Raw genomic sequence first — 22,746 nt, 5'->3', positions numbered from 1 at the left:
AATGCCGTTCTGGGAGAGTAGGCACATATGCCCTGTATATGGGCATGAGGTAGGTAATACAGATTGTAAACTCCTCTGGGGCAGGAACTAATGTGAATGACTGCTCTTGCTGCATAGTATATGTGTACACCATATAAATCTGTTTACAAATAGTTTGGGAATAAAGCACTTTGAGCAGAGTAGAAGGGGCCATATTGGACGGTCTTTATTATAATTATATTGAAAAAGTCCTCAGCACCACTTTGCCCATCCCTGACACAACCTTGCAGCCTGCGAACTACAAGTTCCGGCATGCCGAGCGCCCCCAGCTCAGCTTGTAGCGCAGTCACCTCTAGCTGTTATCCAGGCGCGCAGCATTCTGGGGATGGTAGTTCTACCGCCTCGATACTGCGGCGTTTCTGCCGCCTGGACTCCAAGTCCCGCCGTGCCCGGGGTGAGGCGGCAGCAGCACGTTGACGTAAGATTGCGTCGTGACGTCCGTGCGTAAGACGGGAATAGCTTTCCTCCTTGTAGTCCGCCATATTGAAGTCTAGCTTGGCTGCTCGGAGTCTCTGCCGCCCCGCTCGAAGCTCGTATCTCAGTGCGGACACTACCCGCGCTCCGGCCCCCGGTGCAGCTCGGCGTGTGGCTCTCGGCGGAACAGGCGCTGCTGTAGCTCAGAGATGAGCCCGGCCGACGCGAAGAGAGGGGCGAAGCGGAGGAAGAACAAGCGGGGCGGAGGCAGCAGTAGCGCGTCCGGGGAGGTGAAGGCGGCGGCACTGCGGGGACAGCACGATGCAGTGAGCGGAGGAAACAATGCAGGAGCCGGGAGCGGAGGAGGTCTCCTGTCCAGTACCCCTAGCAGCTGCACTCCCACCCCGCCGGGGGCCGAGGTAAGCTGCCACCCCGCCGAGCAGGGCCACTGGCCTGGGTACCTGCAGGGAAATGGGACTCTGTGCTTGCACAGGAAGGTCTTGGAGGGGCTCTCCTGGGTGCTGGGTCTCGGGGTGCTATCCTAGGTCTGGGGGTCTATTGGGTGCTAGGTTTAGGGGGATGCTCTCCTGGGTTCTAGGTTTTGGGGGGGCCTTCATTGGTACTGGGTGTAAGTTAGTGTCCTCCTGGGTGCTGGGTCTAAGGTAGTGCCCTCCTGGGTGCTGGGTCTAAGGTAGTGCCCTCCTGGGTGCTGGGTCTAAGGTAGTGCCCTCCTGGGTGCTGTGTCGAGGAGGGTGCCCTCCTGGGTGCTGCGTCGAGGAGGGTGCCCTCCTGGGTGCTGGCGGCGAGGAGGAGGGTGCCCTCCTGGGTGCTGGCGGCGAGGAGGGGGGTGCCCTCCTGGGTGCTGGCGGCGAGGAGGGGGGTGCCCTCCTGGGTGCTGGCGGCGAGGAGGGGGGTGCCCTCCTGGGTGCTGGCGGCGAGGAGGGGGGTGCCCTCCTGGGTGCTGGCGGCGAGGGGGGGTGCCCTCCTGGGTGCTGGCGGCGAGGGGGGGGTGCCCTCCTGGGTGCTGGCGGCGAGGGGGGGGTGCCCTCCTGGGTGCTGGCGGCGAGGGGGGGGTGCCCTCCTGGGTGCTGGCGGCGAGGGGGGGGTGCCCTCCTGGGTGCTGGCGGCGAGGGGGGGGGGTGCCCTCCTGGGTGCTGGCGGCGAGGGGGGGGGGGTGCCCTCCTGGGTGCTGGCGGCGAGGGGGGGGGTGCCCTCCTGGGTGCTGGCGGCGAGGGGGGGGGGGGTGCCCTCCTGGGTGCTGCTGGGGTGACACAGCCCCTATCCTGTTATGCTATTAATGGGCCAAGCAGTACCCAGTGATCCTGTGTTAGGTGGGCCCTTAATGTATGCATTATGGTGTACAGTGCATTTCATGGCCTCCTCAAATATAGTACAAACATCCTGAATAATATATATTATATACACCCACAGAGTTACCACTTTCTCTTGGTGTTTGTATAACTACCAACTCCCAGCTTGTCCTGCCTGCCAGAACTTTAGATACACAACATCCGGAGAGAACTGCAGGTATCCTGGCCCTGTATGATGATTTCCAGGAATGCCTCCTGTCTGTGCTGTCCTGTATATATTGTGTACTCTATACGCATATCTATATAAATGGATTAACACACTTAATTTTCAGTATTTCAAAAGTAAGTAGGTTAGTGCTGTGCTCACACTTTATTTCAGGTCTTAGGGTGCATACACACGTAAAGATTTTCTGTGTAACTATCCAACTAGTTGATTGGTTGGAATGAAAATCTGGTAAGGTATGAAAGCAAATGACAATCAGCAATTTGCTCCCAAACGCTGGAATATGGACAAAAACTGTTGTTTGAACCAATTGTTTAGATCAAATATTTAACAAACTTCATCTGTTTTCTGGCATATAGGAGCAAATTGCTGATCATCAGTTACTCCCATATGTTACCAGATTTTCATTCCAACCAATCATCTAGTTGGATGGTTGGACAGAAAATCTTTACGTGTGTACCCAGCCTAAAGCTGGATATACACGTCCAGATAAAATGCCTGTCAGACCGACAGACATTTTATCTGGCAGCCTGCCAGCCGCAGATGTCGCCGGCATACACTCTGAGATATCTCAGTGTATAAGCCCCCACATCTGCGCTCCGCCCCTGGTGGAGGAGACAGTTCCCTGTTCCTTCCATGGGAAGGAACACAGGAAATGTCTGTCTGTCGGCCGCGGCTGGGCATACACTGCCCGATACGGCCGGGATTTTAACTCATAAATATCGCATCGGACGGGCATGCTGGACAATCCGGCATGTCAGACCTAGCGATATTTAACCCTCTGTCGCCCGCACACACGTTACAATTATCGAGGCGATCCGCAGATATCGGGCGGATCGCCCCGGTAATTGTAGCGTGTATGGCCAGCATTAGTCCTCTTTAAGTTGCTAAGTGCATTTGGGCCCATGTATTGCAAGTATTCCTAATGTATGAAACACACTTAATTTTTTGTATTCCATCCCTAAATCAGTGTCTCATCCCCAGGTTACTTTGTGGCCATGACGGTAATAGATTTGGGGTACATGTATAGTGTAATTTATATTTACATTAATTCAGTTGTTTTTCCTTGGTTACTGTGTATTCCACCGAACTGCTTTGATAGTGTTATCTATTTATTTTTTTAAATTCTATGTTTTTGAGTTGTTTAACTTTAGGTTATTTGGTTTTGTGTTTATCCAAATGGCTTTAACATGCTTGTCATTATAGCCACTTCATGTGTTTGAAGCACGCTATGACTCTACACAAGTAATACATAATAATCTCTTCAAATCACTTTCAGCTTTGTGTCTCGGGGCCTTGTCTCCAAGCAACTCCTAGTACTTCCCTTGGCTGCAACCGGCCCCGAATGAAGTCTGTTCAGTGACAGGTGGCTTATATTTTCCCCCTGCACCTCTTTGTTTTGCAATAATGGGATTTACTAATTGATGCAAAACTGCTGTACAGAAGTCGATTGCTGGTTTCTTTTATATACACACACACACACGCGCGCGCGCCCACACGTCGATGGCATGGGTATACGTCTTTCCCTATTGCAGGTGTTCAGGTGCTGATACTGGTCTGCAATTGCTTACTATGTCACCTTTGTGTTATGCTCTCACATGCAGTCTGGCAGGTTATGTAATGTCCATGCAAATAAAGGCGCTGTTTATGTGTAATGTTTTGACTGTTCAGCTGTTCGGGTACTGTCAGATCTGTCCAATTAGGCCAGCCATTCAGCAAACGCTTGGTCATTATTTGTCTAGTGCTGGAAACATTGGGAGTTTTACAGGCACCTTTAAGCTTAGCTTGGAAGTGATATTGGTATGGGACTCCTAAACTGCCAGCACTTTTTATAGTTTTTATTTTGTTTAATAGACGCGTGTGTTTACATTTCTGATGGTATAGTGCAAGTTGGTAAAGAATCTTGCCGGCAATTAAATTGGTGTGTTTTCATGCAGATATCCTCTAAATTGTTTACATTTTGATTATCCTTTGTGCACCTGTCTTAGGTACTAAGAAGAGCTGGCGTTATGTGGTCTTTAGCGCATGTTTAACCTTCCACAGCCAGTAGTGAGCATGTTGTATTATGACCTGTCATATTGTTACCATTACTCTGTGTGCCCCAAACCTCCAGCTGCGTAACGGTGACATCATCAATGTGCTCACTCCTATTTCTGTGACTTGTTCCAAGCTGCCTGCGGATCTGTGTGTAATGAATTATTCCTTTTTTTTTTCCTTGCATTTAAAAAATAAATGTACTAATAATGGCGTGCAAACATAGGGGGGATTTCAGTGTCTGCAAATATTGATCTTACAGAGGTTAAATAGCCTATATATACTTAGTAAAACACGTGGGCTTGTTATCTTCCAGAGTGCGCCTTATTTCTCTGATTAGTCGAATCTTTGGTGTCTTTCTAGGAATGTGCAGAGGATCTGCTAGAACAAGAGCAGCACTTGTAGAGTTGGGATAAGTAGAAGACAAAATAGATCACTCCTGTTTCCTAAACATTCTTTTCAAAATCTCCTACTCCAAAATATTTCCACCTGTTCCCCAGTTCATATTTAAGCAGGAGTGGGGCTGGGAAATTTGGTAAGGTGCTGCGGATTTACGTCATATTGCCTTGGGTAAATCTCGGGGGTATAGATTGAGCGGGGAAGACGTAGGGATGAGTAGATCAATAACCGCGGGAGGTTCAGGGAAAGTACCTGAACAGTTTTACTAGCCGGATGAAAGGTCTTTCAGAAAGTGTCCCAGGGATACTTTCATTTTCCTTTACGTCATAACCTAGAGTTTAATTTACTCAGAGTGAAATATATTAACTTGGGAGACTTTCTTGTAGTAGCTCCAGGCTGTGTGTGTGGTCTTTCAGAATCAAATTTAATTAAACCCCTTTGGATTCTCTAGGTTTGTATGTTTTGTCTGGTCTTTACTGCACTTTGTTCGTATGCAAAAGCAAGAAACTATCAACATAAAGGTAGTTTAAACGTTTTTTCCTCCTGTTACTATGTTGATGGGGGATTTCTAGCTGAATTCAGCTCCGTCCCCTCTGTTTGCAATTGCAGGTGGCCAGTCTGTATTCAGGTCCCAACCCAGGAGGGAGGGATGGAACTACCTGCTAGAATTGTTAGTTCCTGATTGGATGGGCGCCTCCACCATCATCCATTCAGTATCCTCGTATACGTTGTAGTGCTACACTTGAGTCATTATGTAGTGGTTACTCATTACTGCCTCATCGCGATGATGTCATGAGTGCAACATTCTGGTAGGTTAATTAGCTTTTGACAAAAATAGACCCTAGTTTGTATGTGTGTCCATCTGATAGGAAATACAGATTGTGAGCTCCATTGGTTCAGGGACGGATTGTGAATGACTGATATATTGTCCCTCAAGTTCTACGTAATGTGTGCAATATATAAATGGCTGTTAATAAATACCTAACATAAATTATGTATCCTCCCTTGTCATTGTAAGCACTGTGACACCTAATGTACCCAGGAAATTATAAGCTTGTCCAATCCGATTGCAATTAGTAGAGGCCATCACCAAAGATGGGCTTGACCTGTGTGGTTGATCATTGGCTGATGTTGTAGCACAGGACTTCCTGCTCTCACTGTATGACCCATCCACCTAAAATCCAGAAGGTTTAGTTATTCCATGTGTGGAAGTTGCCTGGTTAAACCCATTGAACCGAAATGCTTTCTTTATTTTGTCTGAGGTAGAGTCTACATTATCATAAGCGGATGTCCCGGAGATGTATACGCCCAATTGTCATGTCATATATGCAATGGGGGGGGGTACTTATTTATCACAGTTGCCTAAAATCAGCGCTGTTGATAGTTTACAGATATTGCAAAGGGGGTACATGGGAGGGGTAATGTCTGGGATTTGGCGATTTAAAGATTAGTCTGGAACATGATCAAGACCGGGAACCTCAGCTGTGATAGTCTGGAGTGGATGCAATTTAATTAAAGTGTTATGGGGTGATGTGCAAATTGACTGCAAATTCTGGTTAGCGGTTGTCAGAAGCCATTTACACATCATGCGTATTCATATGAATAACTGTTCTGGCTAATTTTTAATATCTGAGGGGGGGGATAGTTAAATTAAATTAAATTAAGTTAAATTAAGTTAAATTAAATTCAGTGGTTAATACACCTGCCGTATTGTTAAAATGTTTGAGCAGAGGATTTCCTTCATTGAGAAATATACTTTTTTTTTTATTTTTTTATTTTACTGCATGTTAAATGCAAATAAACCTCTTTGTTTATAGATGCATGTTTGATATATTTTTAGAAATTAGTATTTAACTTATAACTGCATAAGATACTCTAAAATGGAACGTGGAGTGTTTAAAACAAAGCAACACAAATATATATCTGATTTGGTACAATGCTCTTTCTTTACCTCTATGTGCATATGAAATGTTAAATACAGGATATTTTTTTTATACAGCCCAAGTGTGACTTTATTATTCGGTATATGCTGCATTTTATGGCTTTCCCTTGAAGCTCTATCTTTTCAGTCTTTGGGGGCGACTCAATTGTTTTATCGCCCCCCTCTCTCCCGTCTAAAGTGACGGGAGATCAGGGTGCGATATTCAATTGTGTTTGGGCGGCAATGCATATCGCGCATGTCGTGCCCAAACAGACAGGGTTTAGCGTGTAAAGCGGCTAAACCTGTCTAAAGACCTGCTTTCGAGCACCCAAACCACCGACTTATCGCACATTTCATCTCACAGGGGCTGTGAGCTGATATGTATGTTCCCACAGCTGTACGCGCCCGTACAGAGCAACAATTGACTTGCTCTGTCGGGCGCCCGGCACATGCAGCCGTGTGGGCTAACAATGGAATCGCCCCCTTAATTTCTCAGACATTGCTGCATTTCAGCACTCTTTGGTTTTCATAGAGCAACTGTGTTATTGTATCTTCAGGTTATGTTATTGGTGCCAAGGATTTATGATTTGACTTGAAACCACCTCTGGTGTACACTGTCCATAAGTTTAATATGACTGCTTACTTTGATGTTTTAAAGAGGTTGTCTCATGAAAGTTTCCTATAAACACCGCCACGTGTCACAGGGCCTCAGGTAGTGAAAATGATTGTGCTTAATATTGTGTTATTTATTTATTTTTTTACCTGGCCATAAATTGAGATCTCTGGCAGGGTGTTGCAATTCCCATTAAACCCCCCGCTCCGCACAAATCTCCTATATTATCTCATGGCAGATTGACTTTAGATAAAATTGTCTATAGTCAGTCTAATCTCTCTGTAATGTGGTGCCAGATCTGGTGTTCAGTTTTTCTATGTATTGGATTTTCCCACATAAATTGAGAACTTCACTAGTTTAATATTCCCCCCCCTCCTCCCCTTTTAATCCATCATCACTCTTAAAACCCTGCTGCCAACTAGGAAATACTCTACTAACATGCCCCCTAACCGCAGTCTTAGGGCTCTGACGTTTCAGCATTATATCAATAAAGCTGACCGCCTTTGTATGGTAGCGGGGAGAACCAGTCACACCCCAAGATGATAATTTCTTACTAAATTTTAGTTCATCAAAGCGGCTTCCATTCATAAAAGGGCCTGTTATTTTTTTCCTTTTTTATGTTAACAGATTTCTCCTTTATCGGATGCAATAGTTATTTTTTGTTGCCTTTTTCATGCGATACAATTGCTTTGTGAAAAACATTGTAGGCAGTGCACAGAGTAACATCATAGGGCAACAACTGTATACAATTACCTTGGAAAACGACTTACAGTAAATGGGAGCCAGACGGCTAAAGCATTGCATTCAGTAATCTTTTTACGGAAGGTTGTTTCCAAGATAATTGGAGTATCAGTACCCATAATTATTTAAAATGTCCCAACTGTCCCCTATACCCTCTGCTGTATTACTTGCCATACCTTGGGCTCATCCACTGCGTAAGCTCAAACTCTCCGCTGGTGAGCGCGCTACATGACGCACCTTACCCTGCTGTCATACATTAGGAGCTGCGCAGTTAGAACTTTCTCTGGAATCTGAATGTAGTCACAGTCAGGGGATTAGGAAATTGTGGACGTTTAAGTCAAACATTTATGTCTACTGGTCCTTTTTGTAGTAACGATAAGGTGATGCAAACGTCTTTATTGACAATTCTGGTACACAAGTTAGTTTATTTGTGTGTAGATTTTTTTTATTTTTTTTGGTTCATATTTTATTAACATTTATTTGTATATTGCCAACATACTACTCAGTGCATTAAGTTTGTGAACAAACAGTGTATGTATCAAGACAGTAACCAGTCATCTAAAATACTTAGCTTTTTAAAAATAACTTTTAAATGTAACTTTTGCCACTGTTATACTGTATAGTGCAGTATACATTATGAAACATCCAATAGAGAGGTCAAAAATATTTTTGAAAACATGTTACCCTAAAATTGTATGTTCTCCAAGTTTCATACATAATTTCCTTTCATCAGTATAATATGTCCCATCATAATGTAGGGCAATTGCAAAATGCCTTTAAGTCCATATTTAATCGCTTAACAGGCAAAAATTAAAAAAAAAACAACGCTTATTTAATTTTTTATTTAAAGGATTGAAATGGGTAAAGAACGTCTATTTAAAAGTTATCCAACACTATTTAATATAAAAAAATAAAATACATTTTATTTTTAAACACAGTGGAAAATTAAATAGTTTTTTTGCACGCCTGAGCGCACCACATCTAAACTGATGGGGTGATGGTAAATTTTTTTTTTTGTTAGCTGTGCTTAGCGATATCACAATATTTTAGTATAACTTTTAGGAAGGAGTGTACTGCTACTGGTGGTTATACTGTAATATCTAGGTGCAGATATGACTCCTCCCAGTGACACACCTCCCCCCATACACCCCCAGTTTTGATTAGATCATTTGCCAGTGGCACTGCACTGTGGACACATGGAAATTATTTGCCATCATGTATTTTGGTATAAACTACACGTCCTAATGTTAATGATGTCTAGATGAAGATGATTGTTGTGGGTTTTGCATACTTTGAGGTATCTAAGTCGGGGTTAGAGCACTGTGTCTAGTGCAAGTAGAGAGCTGTAGGGAGGCCCCATCCACTCTCTACCCTCACAGCTCCCACTGGCTGCCTGGATGCCACAGCCTCTCCTTTCCACCAGCTAACGCCCCTATGCAGGTCCCACGAATTGGCACTTCCCGCGCCTTAACCAGTACCTCACCACCAGAGGTCCCGTGATTCGGCACTTCCCACAATCCGAGCACTGTGGACAATAGCTAGCGACCCGGCGAAGTACAAGTTGTTACATTTATTACAAGTTTTTCAGCATGTTTTATGTATTATAGGTAGCTATGAAACAGTGGTGATGGCTATAGCAACCAATCAGATGTTTTTTATTTATTTTTTTTTTTTTATTTGTTGACCATTATTTTACCTACTTTTTTTTTGTGTAAGTGCTCATTATAATATTGTATGTTTAAAAAAAAATAAAATTGTGTGTGTGTATATGTGTGTGTATATATATATATATATATATATATATATATATATATTTCATGTTATTGTTAAATTCTCAGCAAGAATTCGCATTGTATCTATTTGTAGAAAAATGCTTCATTTTCTGGCATTCTCAAGTTACTAGTTTTCAATTGAACAGTCACTGGTTTTTCTATACTGGGTTCATTCGCATTGTACATCTTGTAGTGTATTTAATTACTTGTTTTCAGATCTGTCTTCTGACACTTTGGGTGTATTTACATTTCCGAGTTTTGATAATTTGCTGTGCTCCTTTTATATCACTTATAATTGTCGGATGTGGAACTACTGGAGCTTGGTAATTAGGGGTACAATTTTTAGCTTTTTTATTTTTAATCTGTATTCTAGCAATTTTCTGGAAGTTCTTTAGTGTAACCATAAAACATTTTGTGACCTGTTACTCAAGTGTCTCTTTGGGGCGTATTCAATTAAACACGATGTTGAATAGCGGAATGGGTTCTTGGAGCTATTCAATTGTTCCTATCGCGCCCTGCAAGGGTATTTAGTCGCGATAACCCTGCATTCTCCAACTTGAGTGCTGGCCGAGACGCTGTTGGCACACGCTCTGAGTCGGAAACCAGGATCGCTAGTTTAGTAGGATTTATGCTTGTACCTCTTGGAGGCTGCAAGTAGAAATCCCCTAGTCAGGGTTAACAGCGCGGCCAATTGAATAGCTCTGGGAACTCATTCATTCCATCAAATTCCCCTCCCCCCCCCCCACCTTTGTTTGGCATCTTCACCAAATAAATGGCGAACACCTGTCATCTGCCCGTGGGTCCCGGGGGTCGTGTTGCGCGCCCCTCCCAGCGTCCTCTGCTGCAAGTGTATGGGCCGTGGACTGACCGCCTGTACACAGCACACTGGAACTCACTCATTCTGGGTACACGCTGGCCGACACATCGGCCGTTCAATTGAGTGGCCGATATATTGTGTGTGCGTTGGCCAGTGTGTACAGAAGGTACATGACATTCCAGTACATCGTGCTGTGTGTCCGGGTGGTCAGACGCCTGTACACTTGTTGCACAGGCCGCTGGCCAGATGGCACTGATTGTTGTTCAGTATGAACAACCATCATCAGTCATTCTGCAGATTTATCTTTCAAGTGTGTACCCAGCTTAAAGGTGGGCACACACCTAAATGATATATCTGCTGACCGACTGATCTGACGTCATAACAGGGAGGGCGTTTACATGCGCCCGCCCAGTTGAGATATCAATTACCGCCGGCCTGTTCAGCAAGTGTACCAATGGTCGGCTGACCGCCCGTACACACAGCACGATTCACCAATGCATCTGCAGATATATTGGGCATTGGCTGTGCAGCAGAGCCGACACAATATGGCTGAACGAAGTCGTTCAGACATATTGCTGGTACAAACAGGCTGACGGGCACACAATATATATTGGCCGATCGATCGGCCCATATATTTCTGCCAGTTTACCCAGCTTCAGCTATATAACTTACCCTGAACTATCTGATGACTTAAGTAAATCAGTCCACTATGTTTGTTTGTTAGAGCAAACAACCATTGCTTAGGATGGGTGGTGCTTCTCTATCTGGTTAGTAAAATACTGTCCACAAACTGCAGATTGGTGTACTTGTACATTCATTCACTTATATACCCTAGGCAGGAGAAAAAGAAATGGCAGTGCAGTTTAAATAACACAACTGTTACTGAATTGCAAGCGGCAAGAGACTTATTGCAGTTATTACATCATGCAGTTGCAGGAGTAGTGATGGTCTGAACGGGACTTTGCTAGTTCATCCTATGCTTACAAATACACAGCCTGCAGCAGAGGGTTATACTGCTACATGGTGACAGGGTTTTAACGAATCTGTTTATATTTGTTTTTAGTAGTATTGTTGGATTATCTCTAGTCTATTGTGTTCAAGCAATTTGAGACTTTTAGTCTGTGCTGCTATTTATTCTGCTTTTCATTAACGTTTGGAGAGACTTCACACTCTCCATTGGCAGCAGCACCAATTTAGTTTTACCTAGTGGTGATTTTTACTCCTACCTATACACTATGCAGGGCCATAATGGTGCAGTAAGCATTACTGACATATCGCACTTTGCAGTTTTATCTTTTTGCCTCGTTGTACATTAATGCAAGCTGACAGCAATTGGTCTTGGAGGGGTGGAGCCTTTCTTTTGGGCTTTTACAAACTGGCGTTGAGAAAAACACCGCCAAATAAGAGTAATCGTAACTTTGCTTTCTGACTTTATTCAACAGATATCTTGTAGCATATTTATAAAGCCTACATGTAATATATTGTACAATGTACTTAATGGGCATTCCCATGCAATACCTGTATTGTATTTTACCAAGTGCTAACCTTCGTGATGCAGCACGTAGCAAACGCTTGTCAGTTAGTTGTGTTTACATGATAATATATATATTAGTTTTAGTGCCTGCGCTAGTTTGTGTAATTCTATAGGTACCTAATGTGGCAATCAATATGTGTATGTAACTAATATTACTAGGCACACAGGGATAATAGTTAGGTGGTTTTAATGGATCTAGTACATACCACAACAAATCAATTGAGAAGTCACAGTGCTCTCTAATTTGAGGAGTAATGTACGTAGGATATGGTACAGGGAATGGGTAGTATATAGAAGTATATGATCAAATGAATGTAGAAAAAATGGGGGGATAAAATAATAGTGTCCTTTAAATATAGGAAAAAATGTAAATAATATATACTGCAGACGGAATGAATGGGGGTTGTGCTCTGGAGGGGCAGCGTCCCGTGCCCTCCGGTCCGACAACTTGCCTTTCTTCTTGCTGTCGATGTTAATCCTTGTGTGAGGTTCTTTCAGGTACAGTGTCTCTCCGCCTCGGTTGCAGTGTGTGCGAAGTTACACACTCTATAGGTCCCGGTGATTCACCAAACGCTTTGAGACCACCGGGACCACGATCACAGTTGATGACGCGGTCGCCGGCTATCGATCGCTGCAGGGACTGAGTAAGGCCGGAAAGGCTGCAACGCGTTGGACAACATTCAATCTATCTCTGGAACACACGCTGACATAGTGCTTACTCCGGTAAGTGTCCCTAACAAGAATAACTGTTCCCTGAGATCCCGCAAGATCTCGCAAGGATTCACTCAAATTTGGGAAGCGAAAGGCAAACTAGAGTATCCAGGAAGTGTGCACACGGCACTCACCATAACTGCCTCCGTACGGACCTAGTCTCCCCACCACCCGGTGGGTAGAGCGGCCGGCCGCAGCGTTCCATAACCGGCGACCACGTCATCAACTGTGATCATGGTCCCGGTGGTCTCGCTGCGTCTGGTGAGTCACCAGGAGCTATAGAGTGTAACTTGGCACACACTCCAACACAGGCGGACAGACTGTGTACCTGAAAGAACCTTTCACACAAGGATTAACACCGACAGCAAGCAGAAGGGAAGTTGTCGGACCGGAGGGCATGGGACGCCGCCCTTCCAGAGCGCAACCCCCCAGGACATTAATTCTGTCTGCAGTATATTAAATTTTTTCCTATATTTAAAGGAAACTCTTTATTTTATCCCCCCATTTTTTCTACGTTCATTTGATCATATACTTCTATATACTTTCCATTCCCTGTACCATATCATGCGTACATTACTCCTCAAATTAGAGAGCACTGTGACTTATCAATTGATTTTTTGTAGTATGTACTAGATACATTAAAACCAACTAACTATTGTCCCTGTGTGCCTAGTAATATTAGATTTACATACACATATTGATTGTCACATTAGGCACCTATAGAATTATGCAAACTAGCGCAGGCACTACATATATATATATATATATATATATATATATATATTTTTTTTTTTTTTTTTTTTCATTGTCTGTAGGAGATCTGGGATTATCTCCATAGTGCCAGCAGCTACCATTATCCTATACCAACCAACAAGCGCAGGTTTTGCATCAACGTCATACTGTTGTGTTTACATGTACATTGCTGCTGATAGATGTGTATGAAAAGTGCATTTAATAGGCTTGTAAGAATGCATGTCACTGAATGTCTGCGTGAATGTGGCCTTAAGGTGTAAGTAAAGGAGAACACTGACATAACTTTGTGAAAGCCATCCGTCCATATGACTAGTTACTAATGTGGAATACTAGATGTAGGCTGGTGTTTTAGCAGTGTTAGCTAGAAGAGCGCAGCATTCAGAAGACCTGTCCAATCTGGCTGGTTGGAATGAAAATCTGGTTATGTTATGAAAGCAAATGACAATCGACCATTTGTTCCCAAACACTGGCAAACAGACAAATATGATCGTTCAGATAAATTTTGTTAAATCCTTTTGATTTACCCAATTATTCAGAACAGCCATTTTTCTTTTTTATCCATTTTAGGAGCAAATGGTCATTTACACTTTCATTACCAGATTTTAGTCCCAACCAGCCAGATCGGACAGATAATCTTAAGGGCCCCATACATGGTGCTATGTGCACCTAGCAATACATATCGGGCGGTCCCCACACACGAGCGATCCGGTGGCCGATATGCCGGCCCCCTCCAACATTAGGCCTGCATGAGATCGTCCGTTGATTCTCCAGATCTCGTGTGCATGCAGAAAGATCTGGAGGAGTGACGGGCGATATCATGCTTACACACTGAACGATATAGCTGCGATATCGTTCCAATCCGTCGGATTGGCAGCTATATCGCTTGGTATGTGGGGGCCTTTAGTGTGTACCCAGCTTTATTCCTGTGGTGACAGGATGTGAAGGACCAGCCATCCAACACCACACATAGAGGATAACTACCCATAACTTTAGTTTTGGTGGCAGGTCAGTGAGAAGCCAAGCTTTCCTATTCCGTTCGCTGACCCCATCTCAGGCCCTGATCACTCGAGCGCTCCTATTTTCCTCTTCCTGCTCAGTCAAATACAATAGCAAGTTGAATGGGTATGAAGATCTTTCTTCATGGATGTCCCATTGACTTCAGTGGTAGGTTTTATAAGGTGTAGGGTTCCATGCAGGCCAAGCATGAATAATGTTGCATGGCACATTGGACACCTCTGCTTGCAGAGTCTTGTATGCTAAAAATAAATAGACTTATTCCATATAGATTATTGTTATCTATATTTAGGAATTCAATTCTGTGCAATGTGTTGGCATCACTGCAACCCTTAATTGCACACGGTTTGGCCAATTACGGTAATCCTGGCATCGCAAGTTTTCTTGCACATCTCTATGTGGAGAGAGCCAAACTTGTGATGTAGATGGATGTGACTTGCCATTCGGTGATTGCAAATTGCGCCTCTACATTGAAATCTCTTCTCTTCTCTTCTCTTCCCTCCGCCCCCCCCCATTTAGGTAATAAACAGAGGACACTCGCCAAAGCAGTAACGCTTTTTCATTTAATCATATAGAGGAATCCTGGCAGCATCATAGTATTATCAACATTTCAGTCCCATAAGCCATTTGTCAAGATTGTAGCATATTATGCATCATATAACCAACAGCAGCACACATCCAGCAGCGTGCTTGTCACACATTGCTGAGTAAGAACTCTCCAAATGAACAGACAGGTTATATAGTGTTAATGGCTTGTTCTGAGTGCAGGTTTTGCTGTTAGTTTCTGGAAGAGGATGTGGAGTGATGGCCTAATGCATAGAAGTATTTCTAATGTGCCTTGTTAAGGGCTTACACATGTATTGGTTAAATTGTATTATGTGCGTCCGTGAATTCTGTTACCGGACCGCCTTGTAGGCGCTTCAAGTGAGCAATCCCGACACCAATAGTCCTTCCGTACAGGTTTAATAAACCTGTATCCCGTGGCTTATTTGTCTTCCCTGTCTGCAGCAGCTGGTGGTGGTGTGCACCGTACAAAGCGGAAACCAATAAGTACATACTTTATAGGCACTTGACTTAATGCTGCCCAGGAGCACTTGTGAGGAGTCCCAAATCACCGCTGCTGTATGTGTGAATTTCCATAATGCTGCTTCTATCAGCAACTTAAATAACATTTCATGTCTCAAAATGTAGTGTATAATGTACTGTTCCATGCTGGCTAATAGTCCAATCTTTACAGGTTTTATTAGTGCTTTCTCTTGAGTGGAAATGTAGTGCTGACCGTATTGGGTTTATTGCCTCCTGTGGAGTTTTCAAATGTGCTCCTGACTTTCCCAGTTCTTCCAACTGTAGGCTGTGCTTGGGGTCTACTGCTTGTGTTTTAGTGACTATATCGTTTCGACAAGGCTCACACCTCAGGAGGGGTGCAAGCAGATATCCGCAATATAAGTGATGGGCACAAAAACCATTGGGTCACTTTACGCGTGAGATACAGATGTGTCCACATACATCTATCCTCCGTGCGCTACAAGTCGAGTTACACAATGTGTGAGTTTGATTCGGTATGAGGCATGCCTATATTCTATGTGTGGCTGTATCTGCATGCATAATGCTACATTACAGTTTGGGCAGCTGTGGCACTGGAATGTCGAGTTTCATTTTAATCAGTAGAAGCTGCTTGTGCATTCTATTCCGCACCACCGTGCAAATAAGACTCATTTAAAGGTAAAAAGTTGCACGAAAAGACGCTTAGCGCAACCGAGTCACGCCACAGCATGGTGCGTCTAGAAGGGCTGTTTAACGCGCAAGGAGGCTAGATGTATGTGGACGCACCTGTATGAGCGCAAGAAGAAACCATTGAATGCCCCCTGTCTGTGTACATGTGATGGGGAATATAGGTTGTAAGCTCCACTGGGGCAAGGACTGATGTTTTTGGGCAAACATTCTCTGTAGCGCTGTGGAATGTGTGTGCTATATAAATAACTGGTGGTAAATTATTTATCCCCCCCCCAATAGAAGCTTCCACTGTATGTCAGGTAATTTCTGTCTATGTACTGATCATGGATTGCCAATCTATATGTGAATTAATACCCAACATACTTTTCACAATGGTAGATTGCGGAACCAAAAATCTTTGCAAAGGAACTTCTAAATTTACTAATTGCCAGTGATAACTCAGACACCAAGGGTCTCATGCCTCAGTAATTATCACTAGTTCTTATAGTTTGTACATAGCTATGCCGCTTGTGATTTATGAGAGCTGGTTAAACATTATGGTGGCCACTATTACCTTTATATTAGCGACGTAGATTGGATCACTGAGATGAGCGATGTTTCAGCTTGCCTTGGCTGTGAACCTTGTGTGCTAGCAGTCTGCGTCATAAAGAGTATTTTTCCCATGCTGATTCTATGTAAATATACATCGGGAAGTGGAATGTGTACACGGAAGGGCTGGGTGGTGTGTAGGAGGAGGAAATAGTATCCTCTGTTCATTCACATTTTAATACACGTCCAGCCCCCTTTGTTACTGTCCTGATAAGATCTGTGACTACATACTGTGTGGGGATTAAGCTGCCTTGAGTTACTCTAATGCCTATATGCAACTGTTTCATGTGCAGTATTCTTATGAGCTCTATGTAAGTAGCCTTAGTTGTGCTTTTAGCATGAGATGTTAGTTTGTGCCTTTTGGTTTATTTTCTCAGCTGAATACACTGGTTGCTAAGTCACAGCCCAGAGCAGGCTAAAAAAAAAAAAAAAAAAAAAAAAAAAAGGAATATATTTGCACCTTGGTAAAGCTGTGTTGTGCTTTGGGGCAGATGTAAAATGTGCAGAAAGATTTAGAGTTGAGTGATGTGTCCTAGCTTATCTCTAAATTGCAGTGTAAAAACAAGGTTGCCCAGTGTTTGTGTGCTAGATGCAAAAAAGAATGCATTTAAATTCCTTGCATTGCAACATGGTTTGTTCCAATAGCAAAATTGCCCCCTTTTTTAAAATTATTTATTTTTTTGCTTTTTCAACACTGAATCAGTCATTAGTGCTGTTCATATTGGGGCAGATTCAATTAGCCGTGGATGCAGATCTGCCCATAGCTATTAAATTATTGCCGCTACCCCACACTTTAAGCCCTAGAGGATGCAGATATTTCCTCGCAGCTCCTAAGGCTACGAGAGAAAAAAAATCTGTGTTAAGATAAATAATTCCGTATTTCCAGGCACTTAACCCCGGAGCTATTAGTTAACGTGCTACATGTGTGTGGTAACTGGCTAGTCATTGAATAGCTCTGGATGTTAAACCAAGGAGCTGCAGCCGCGCGGTAAGTCACGCAGCTAATTGAAGCTGCCCCATAGTTTTACTACTAATTATACTACCCGATGTAAATGATTTGTCAACAGTCCATCCAGTGGTGACCTTATCAATATCCCACACTTGGCGCAGCTTCCAGGAGAACCTGTTACCTCCCAGTCGATGAAAAAAAAATCTTCGTCAGAAAGAGGCCCAAAGAAGGCGCAAACACCTTCTGCCTTGAGAACCACAGAGGGATGAGTCTTTGACACCCAAGATTGCCCATTCAGGAGACAGAGGGGTAATGTTTAGTAAATAGGAGGAGGCATATTGTTGTACCGTCTCCAAAAATGTTTGATGGACGGGCGATCTCTCATACAGTGGAAAAATGACTGTTCATCACAACCACATTTTAGACCAACACTAGTGTCAGCAATACCAATAAGGAAGTAACGGTTGGGGGAGAGGTAACCTCTCCCAATACAAGCTAGCAGTGAGTATAGAACATGCAAGAGTGTTGTGGAAAGACCTCCAATCATTGGGTAAGACCAGTGGTTGTGCTTGCATGATTGAATATACCGAATAAAGGCATCTGTGATGTAATGAAATAACTTTACCAGTGGTGTAGACAGCATGGAGCCAAGAGGGTTAGACAAGCCTGATTGGGAGAAAGTGTTGATCTTAATAGTGGCTTATGTAGTTTTATGTATCTTTTGAAATTCAAGAAGCACTGTACTTCTGTAACATCTGTATACTGTGATTGCTTCGAGTACCATCAGGAAGGGGAATTGTCTTTTTTTTCATAACATTTTAGCAATAAACATCTTGCCTTAAGATGCCACATCTGCTGGTATCCTGTGACCACCTCGGGCTGTTCTTCACTGAGCCCAGTGCCTTTAAGCTGAAATCCTCTGCCAGCTATCCTGCAGACTGATCCAGAGTAAGGAACAAGTGGGAATTAGCCCACACTATCCAGGTGCTGGTGTAGGAGCCTGGTGACAGCGGCGAAGTATCCGCCCGCTACACAGTTGAAGGAGTTAGTATTGGCGGTTACTGGCGGCGAGAGGGAAGCCCTAGGAGTGGGTGAAGTAAGCCCACTCGGGGAGGAGTAATCGCCCTCTTTTCCATGTCAGTGGACAAAAATTTGATTGCCTGTGCAAAATTATCTGGTCATACTGGGGCGATTGCGGTTCCAGGTAAATGAGTGTTAAGACGCATTAAAGAGTTCACGATCTCTTTTGGGTAAGAGCTATGGGCAACACTTGAATTGGGTAAAGAAGTATGGGGAAACTAATAATTTTAAGGAAATTGGTCCGACCAAGGTATGATGTGGGAGTTTGCACCAGTTCCTGATAACACAGAGTAAAGAAGTGATATCGTGCTTAGGGAATATATTTGTCTGGTAGATGTATGGGAGGGAGGTTTTCATTCATGTCAATGGAAAAGGGTAAGTCGGAAGCCAAAGCAAAGGCCAGTTGACTTCTCTAGATTGATGGAGAAGCCAGAGACTCAGCTGTAGTCTTGTTGTCTGTCAAAAATATGGGATAGGGAACGGGAGCGATTGAGAATATGCAATAAAAGGTTGTCCGCAAAAACATTATATTTGGTAGTCAGTCCACCCAGGGTGATTCTCAAAGGATGGCAGAAATTGAAGAAGGTGGTCCAGAGCCAAGTTAAAGAATAAAGGGGAGAGGGGGGAACCTTGATGGGTACCTCTAAACATGGTGTCCTCTCCTCCTGAGGAGCATTTGAAAATGTGAAGTCTTTGTATTCATTCCCCTTGTTTGCCTACAAAAGCATTGGTGGGGGGTGTGTGTGTAGGGAATTGATGCTCCTGCCTTCCATGTAGCCATTGGTCTCCCCTTCCCCTTGTAAGCAGATAATGCGCTCCTATGACTTGTTTCTCTTTAATCTGCTAGTGGACACTGGAGTTGCTTATGCTGGGGTATAGAGGCGTGGATAACTGGAGCTGGCACTTTAAATAATTCAGAAGTGTGAAGCTCCTCCTCTATTCCCCATCAGCCCTCAGTTTAGAAAATGTGCCTACGGAGCTGGTCACAATTTGCTGTGCTCCAGTAAGACATTTATTTTATTATTTTACAAACCTTTACACTGTATTGGTACCCTTCGCCTCCTCTTGAAAGGTGGGGTCTGGGTACCTGGCGCCCTGTTATACAGGAAGGAGTGCACAGTGCTTATCAAAAAAGCAACTGACAGCTCCTTATCGCCACAAAGCACTTCTACAAGCACTGAGACAAGACAATGTGAGAAGCAGGAGTGCTGTTATCAGAGAGACCATCCAAGGGACGCAGTGATTAGATCAGCTGCGCATCCCACATCTCCTGCCCTGTTGCAGACGCTGGCTTCAGAGCATAGCGCTATAGCGCTGCTCCATAGTACATCCTCCATTAAGAGTATCCTCCCCTCTCCCCGCTGATACCCACGGCATAGCGCTTCTACTCAGAGGGGCTTCACAGGGGGAGGTGAAAGCTCCAGCGCGACTGCCATTTCAGAGCTCTTAGGGCATGAGGGAGGGGGCGGAGCCTAACAGCGCTGGCTCTGTCTCCATTCCGAGTGGCAGCGGCTGTTAGAGCAGCGTGGCTGCCGTTTCACATGTGTCTGACTGCATGTCTCCACTTTAGCAAGAATGTCGCAGCACTACTACAGAAGGGCCGGTTCTCCTGATTACATCCTTGAGAGGCTGCCTGTCCTGCTCCTCCATGCACTGCTGACCTGGTAGGAGTGAGGGCTGACTTAACGTCTCAGTTGGCTCGCACTTCCCTGGATGTCAGGGTTAACCAAGTCTCTAGACACCCTGGTACAGGTTATGGGTACCACTGTTTCTACTATCCCTCCCCTCCCCCCCACTTCCTACCAAAAGCCTACTCAAAAGCGTCCCCTGATGACTGTTCTCCAGTCAGAGGGGGTCTGACGAGGAAATCCTCAGACACAGGATACTAAGGAAGGTGAATTGGAGGAAGTTTTGTATAATGAAGGTACTCCTCAAGATTTAGGGTCCGCCTCTGCCGAGATGGAATCCTTAATTCTGGCGGTCAGGCAGGTACTTAATCTACCTGAGGATATAGCTTCTGCATCCCAGGAGTGTATGTTGTTTGAGTACGTTACTCCCTGTGTCAGGGCTAGAACGGCAGTAACCTGTTTTTGTATATAGAACACAGCCTGGAACAGTTACAATGTAATTGGACGTTAACTCTCTTCTCTGTGACCAACCAAGGAGGTCGGCTGTTTTTTCCGTTTTCGCGAGCCTACGGCCACACCACCCTGAACACTCTTGACTGATCTCGGAGGGTCAGGCCTGGTTAGACTGCCTGGGAATACCAGGTGCTGTAGGCTTAAATAGTCTGGAATCAACCATATAAGAGGTTCCAAATTCCTTGTCTGTTCCCGTCCAGCTACACATTTCCGTCATCCATGATGAAAGAGTGGGAAACCTCTCCCTCTTTGGAAGACCCAGTACCCGGGTGCCTCATTGTTGAGGGACCTTTCTGATTGCAAGTGGACTCAACGCTGCGGTCTATTTATACTGTAGCGGGAGTTCAACTTAGACCTACACTGGTTACCGTCTGGGTCTACACTATGGTTTACTGGGCTGACCAGTTGATTGCGGGGTTGGTCTCGGGTACTTCCAGGGCACAGTTACGTCTTCTGGCAGAATACATCCGTGAGTCTGCAGTTTACCTGGGAGAAGCTTCTAAGGAGCTCGCATATCTGCTTCTGGTATTTTAAACCGCAGAGCCCTCTGGTGCACGCTTGGTAAGCGGACGCAGAATCCACGTGTGCGGTGGAGGGTTTACCATTCACTGGTGACATGCTTTTTGGCCCGGAATTGGGAAAATGGATATAAAAGGGGTAGGTCTTCCTTCCTCCCTTCAACTGCTCCGGTTCCCAGAGGATCCTACACGGGACCTTCGTTTCTTTCCTTTCGTGTGCCACATTCCTTTCGTGGTAGAGCCAGAGGTGCTCCCACGCAAGCAAGAGGAGGTAGAGGTCGTCCACACACTGTTGCAGGTTGACAGGAGCCTAAACCAGCTGAGAAATAGGTGGCATGACTGTCTTCCGCCCCACCTGGGATCTCCTGCGGTGGGAGCCCATTTGCAGAAATGTCAACAAGTTTGGAACCAGACCTTTTCAGATCAGTGGATTCACAGACTGATTTCCCTAGGGTATCGAATAGACTTCGAAGTCCCCCCTCCATCTCGGTTCTTCACTACACGTCTGCCAATACCTGCGGACAGGGCCAGGGTTCTACGGGAGGCTATCCAGTCTCTACTCGTATCCTCTGTGCCGGTTCCAGAACATCGAGGTATGGGGTTTAACTCAAACCTGTTTGTAGTACCAAAAAACCGGATGGATCGGTTTGGCCCATCTTAAACCTCAAGTCCTTAAAACCTTTTCTTTTCAACAGGGTGTCCCTGCAGTCCATCATTGCGTGGTTGAACCAGGGGAGTTTCTATTATTCCTGGATATCAAGGGTGTCTATCTCCATGTTCCCATTTGGGAACCACATCAAGCCTTCCCGCATTTGCCGTATTGCAGGATCACTACCAGTTTCGGACATTGCCGTTCGGGTTATCCTTAGCTCCCCACATTTTCACCAATCTCATGTCAGTCATGATTGCTCTCCTTTGGTCATCGGAAGTGAACATAATCCCTTATTTGGACGACTTGTTACTCAAGGCTCCATCGGTATCCCTTCTAACAAACCATGCCTTACTGACCTATCACACTCTAATCCAACACGGTTGGATAATCAACTTCAAGAAGGGAGCAGTACAAGAAGGTATCCCTAATTCTTTGTCTGCGTCTCTTAGGGAAGATGGTAGCTGCCTTCGAGGCAGTACAGTTCGTACGGTTCCACTCCCAGAGTTTTTCAGATGGCCCTGCTGTCACAAGGGTCAGGGTCTCATCTGCTTCTACAGCGACAAATCCATTTGAGCCAGGTTACCAGAGTGGCCCTCCTCTGGTGGACACAATCCAACAATCTTTTAGCGGGCCGAAAATTCGGAGTGTGGGACTGGATCATCGTAACAACGCATGCCAGCCTTCGAGGATGGGGAGCAGTAGTCCTCGATTATCATTTTTAGGGTCGATGGTCCCCTCTGGATCAGAAGTGGCCCATAAATGTGTTGTACCTCAGAGTGATCTACAATG

At 44.6% G+C, this 22,746-nt stretch overlaps 1 protein-coding gene across 2 annotated transcripts in view; it reads left to right on the top strand.

Annotated features, from left to right (window-relative positions):
• The first annotated feature begins 508 nt into the window (after positions 1–508).
• Positions 509–22,746, top strand: part of FAM193A (family with sequence similarity 193 member A) — a 104,300-nt gene continuing 82,062 nt past the window's right edge. For both annotated transcript variants that reach the window (XM_088454978.1, XM_088454977.1), the window contains exon 1: positions 509–872. In XM_088454978.1, coding sequence (XP_088311104.1) covers positions 663–872 — 210 coding nt within the window. In that variant the 5' untranslated portion in view covers positions 509–662. The remainder of the gene's footprint in view (positions 873–22,746) is intronic.

The sequence above is a fragment of the Taudactylus pleione genome, unplaced genomic scaffold (genome assembly GCF_031769625.1).
Source record: "Taudactylus pleione unplaced genomic scaffold, aTauple2 ptg000638l, whole genome shotgun sequence".
Taxonomy (NCBI): Eukaryota; Metazoa; Chordata; class Amphibia; order Anura; family Myobatrachidae; genus Taudactylus; species Taudactylus pleione.
This window is presented reverse-complemented; position numbering and strand designations above follow the sequence as displayed.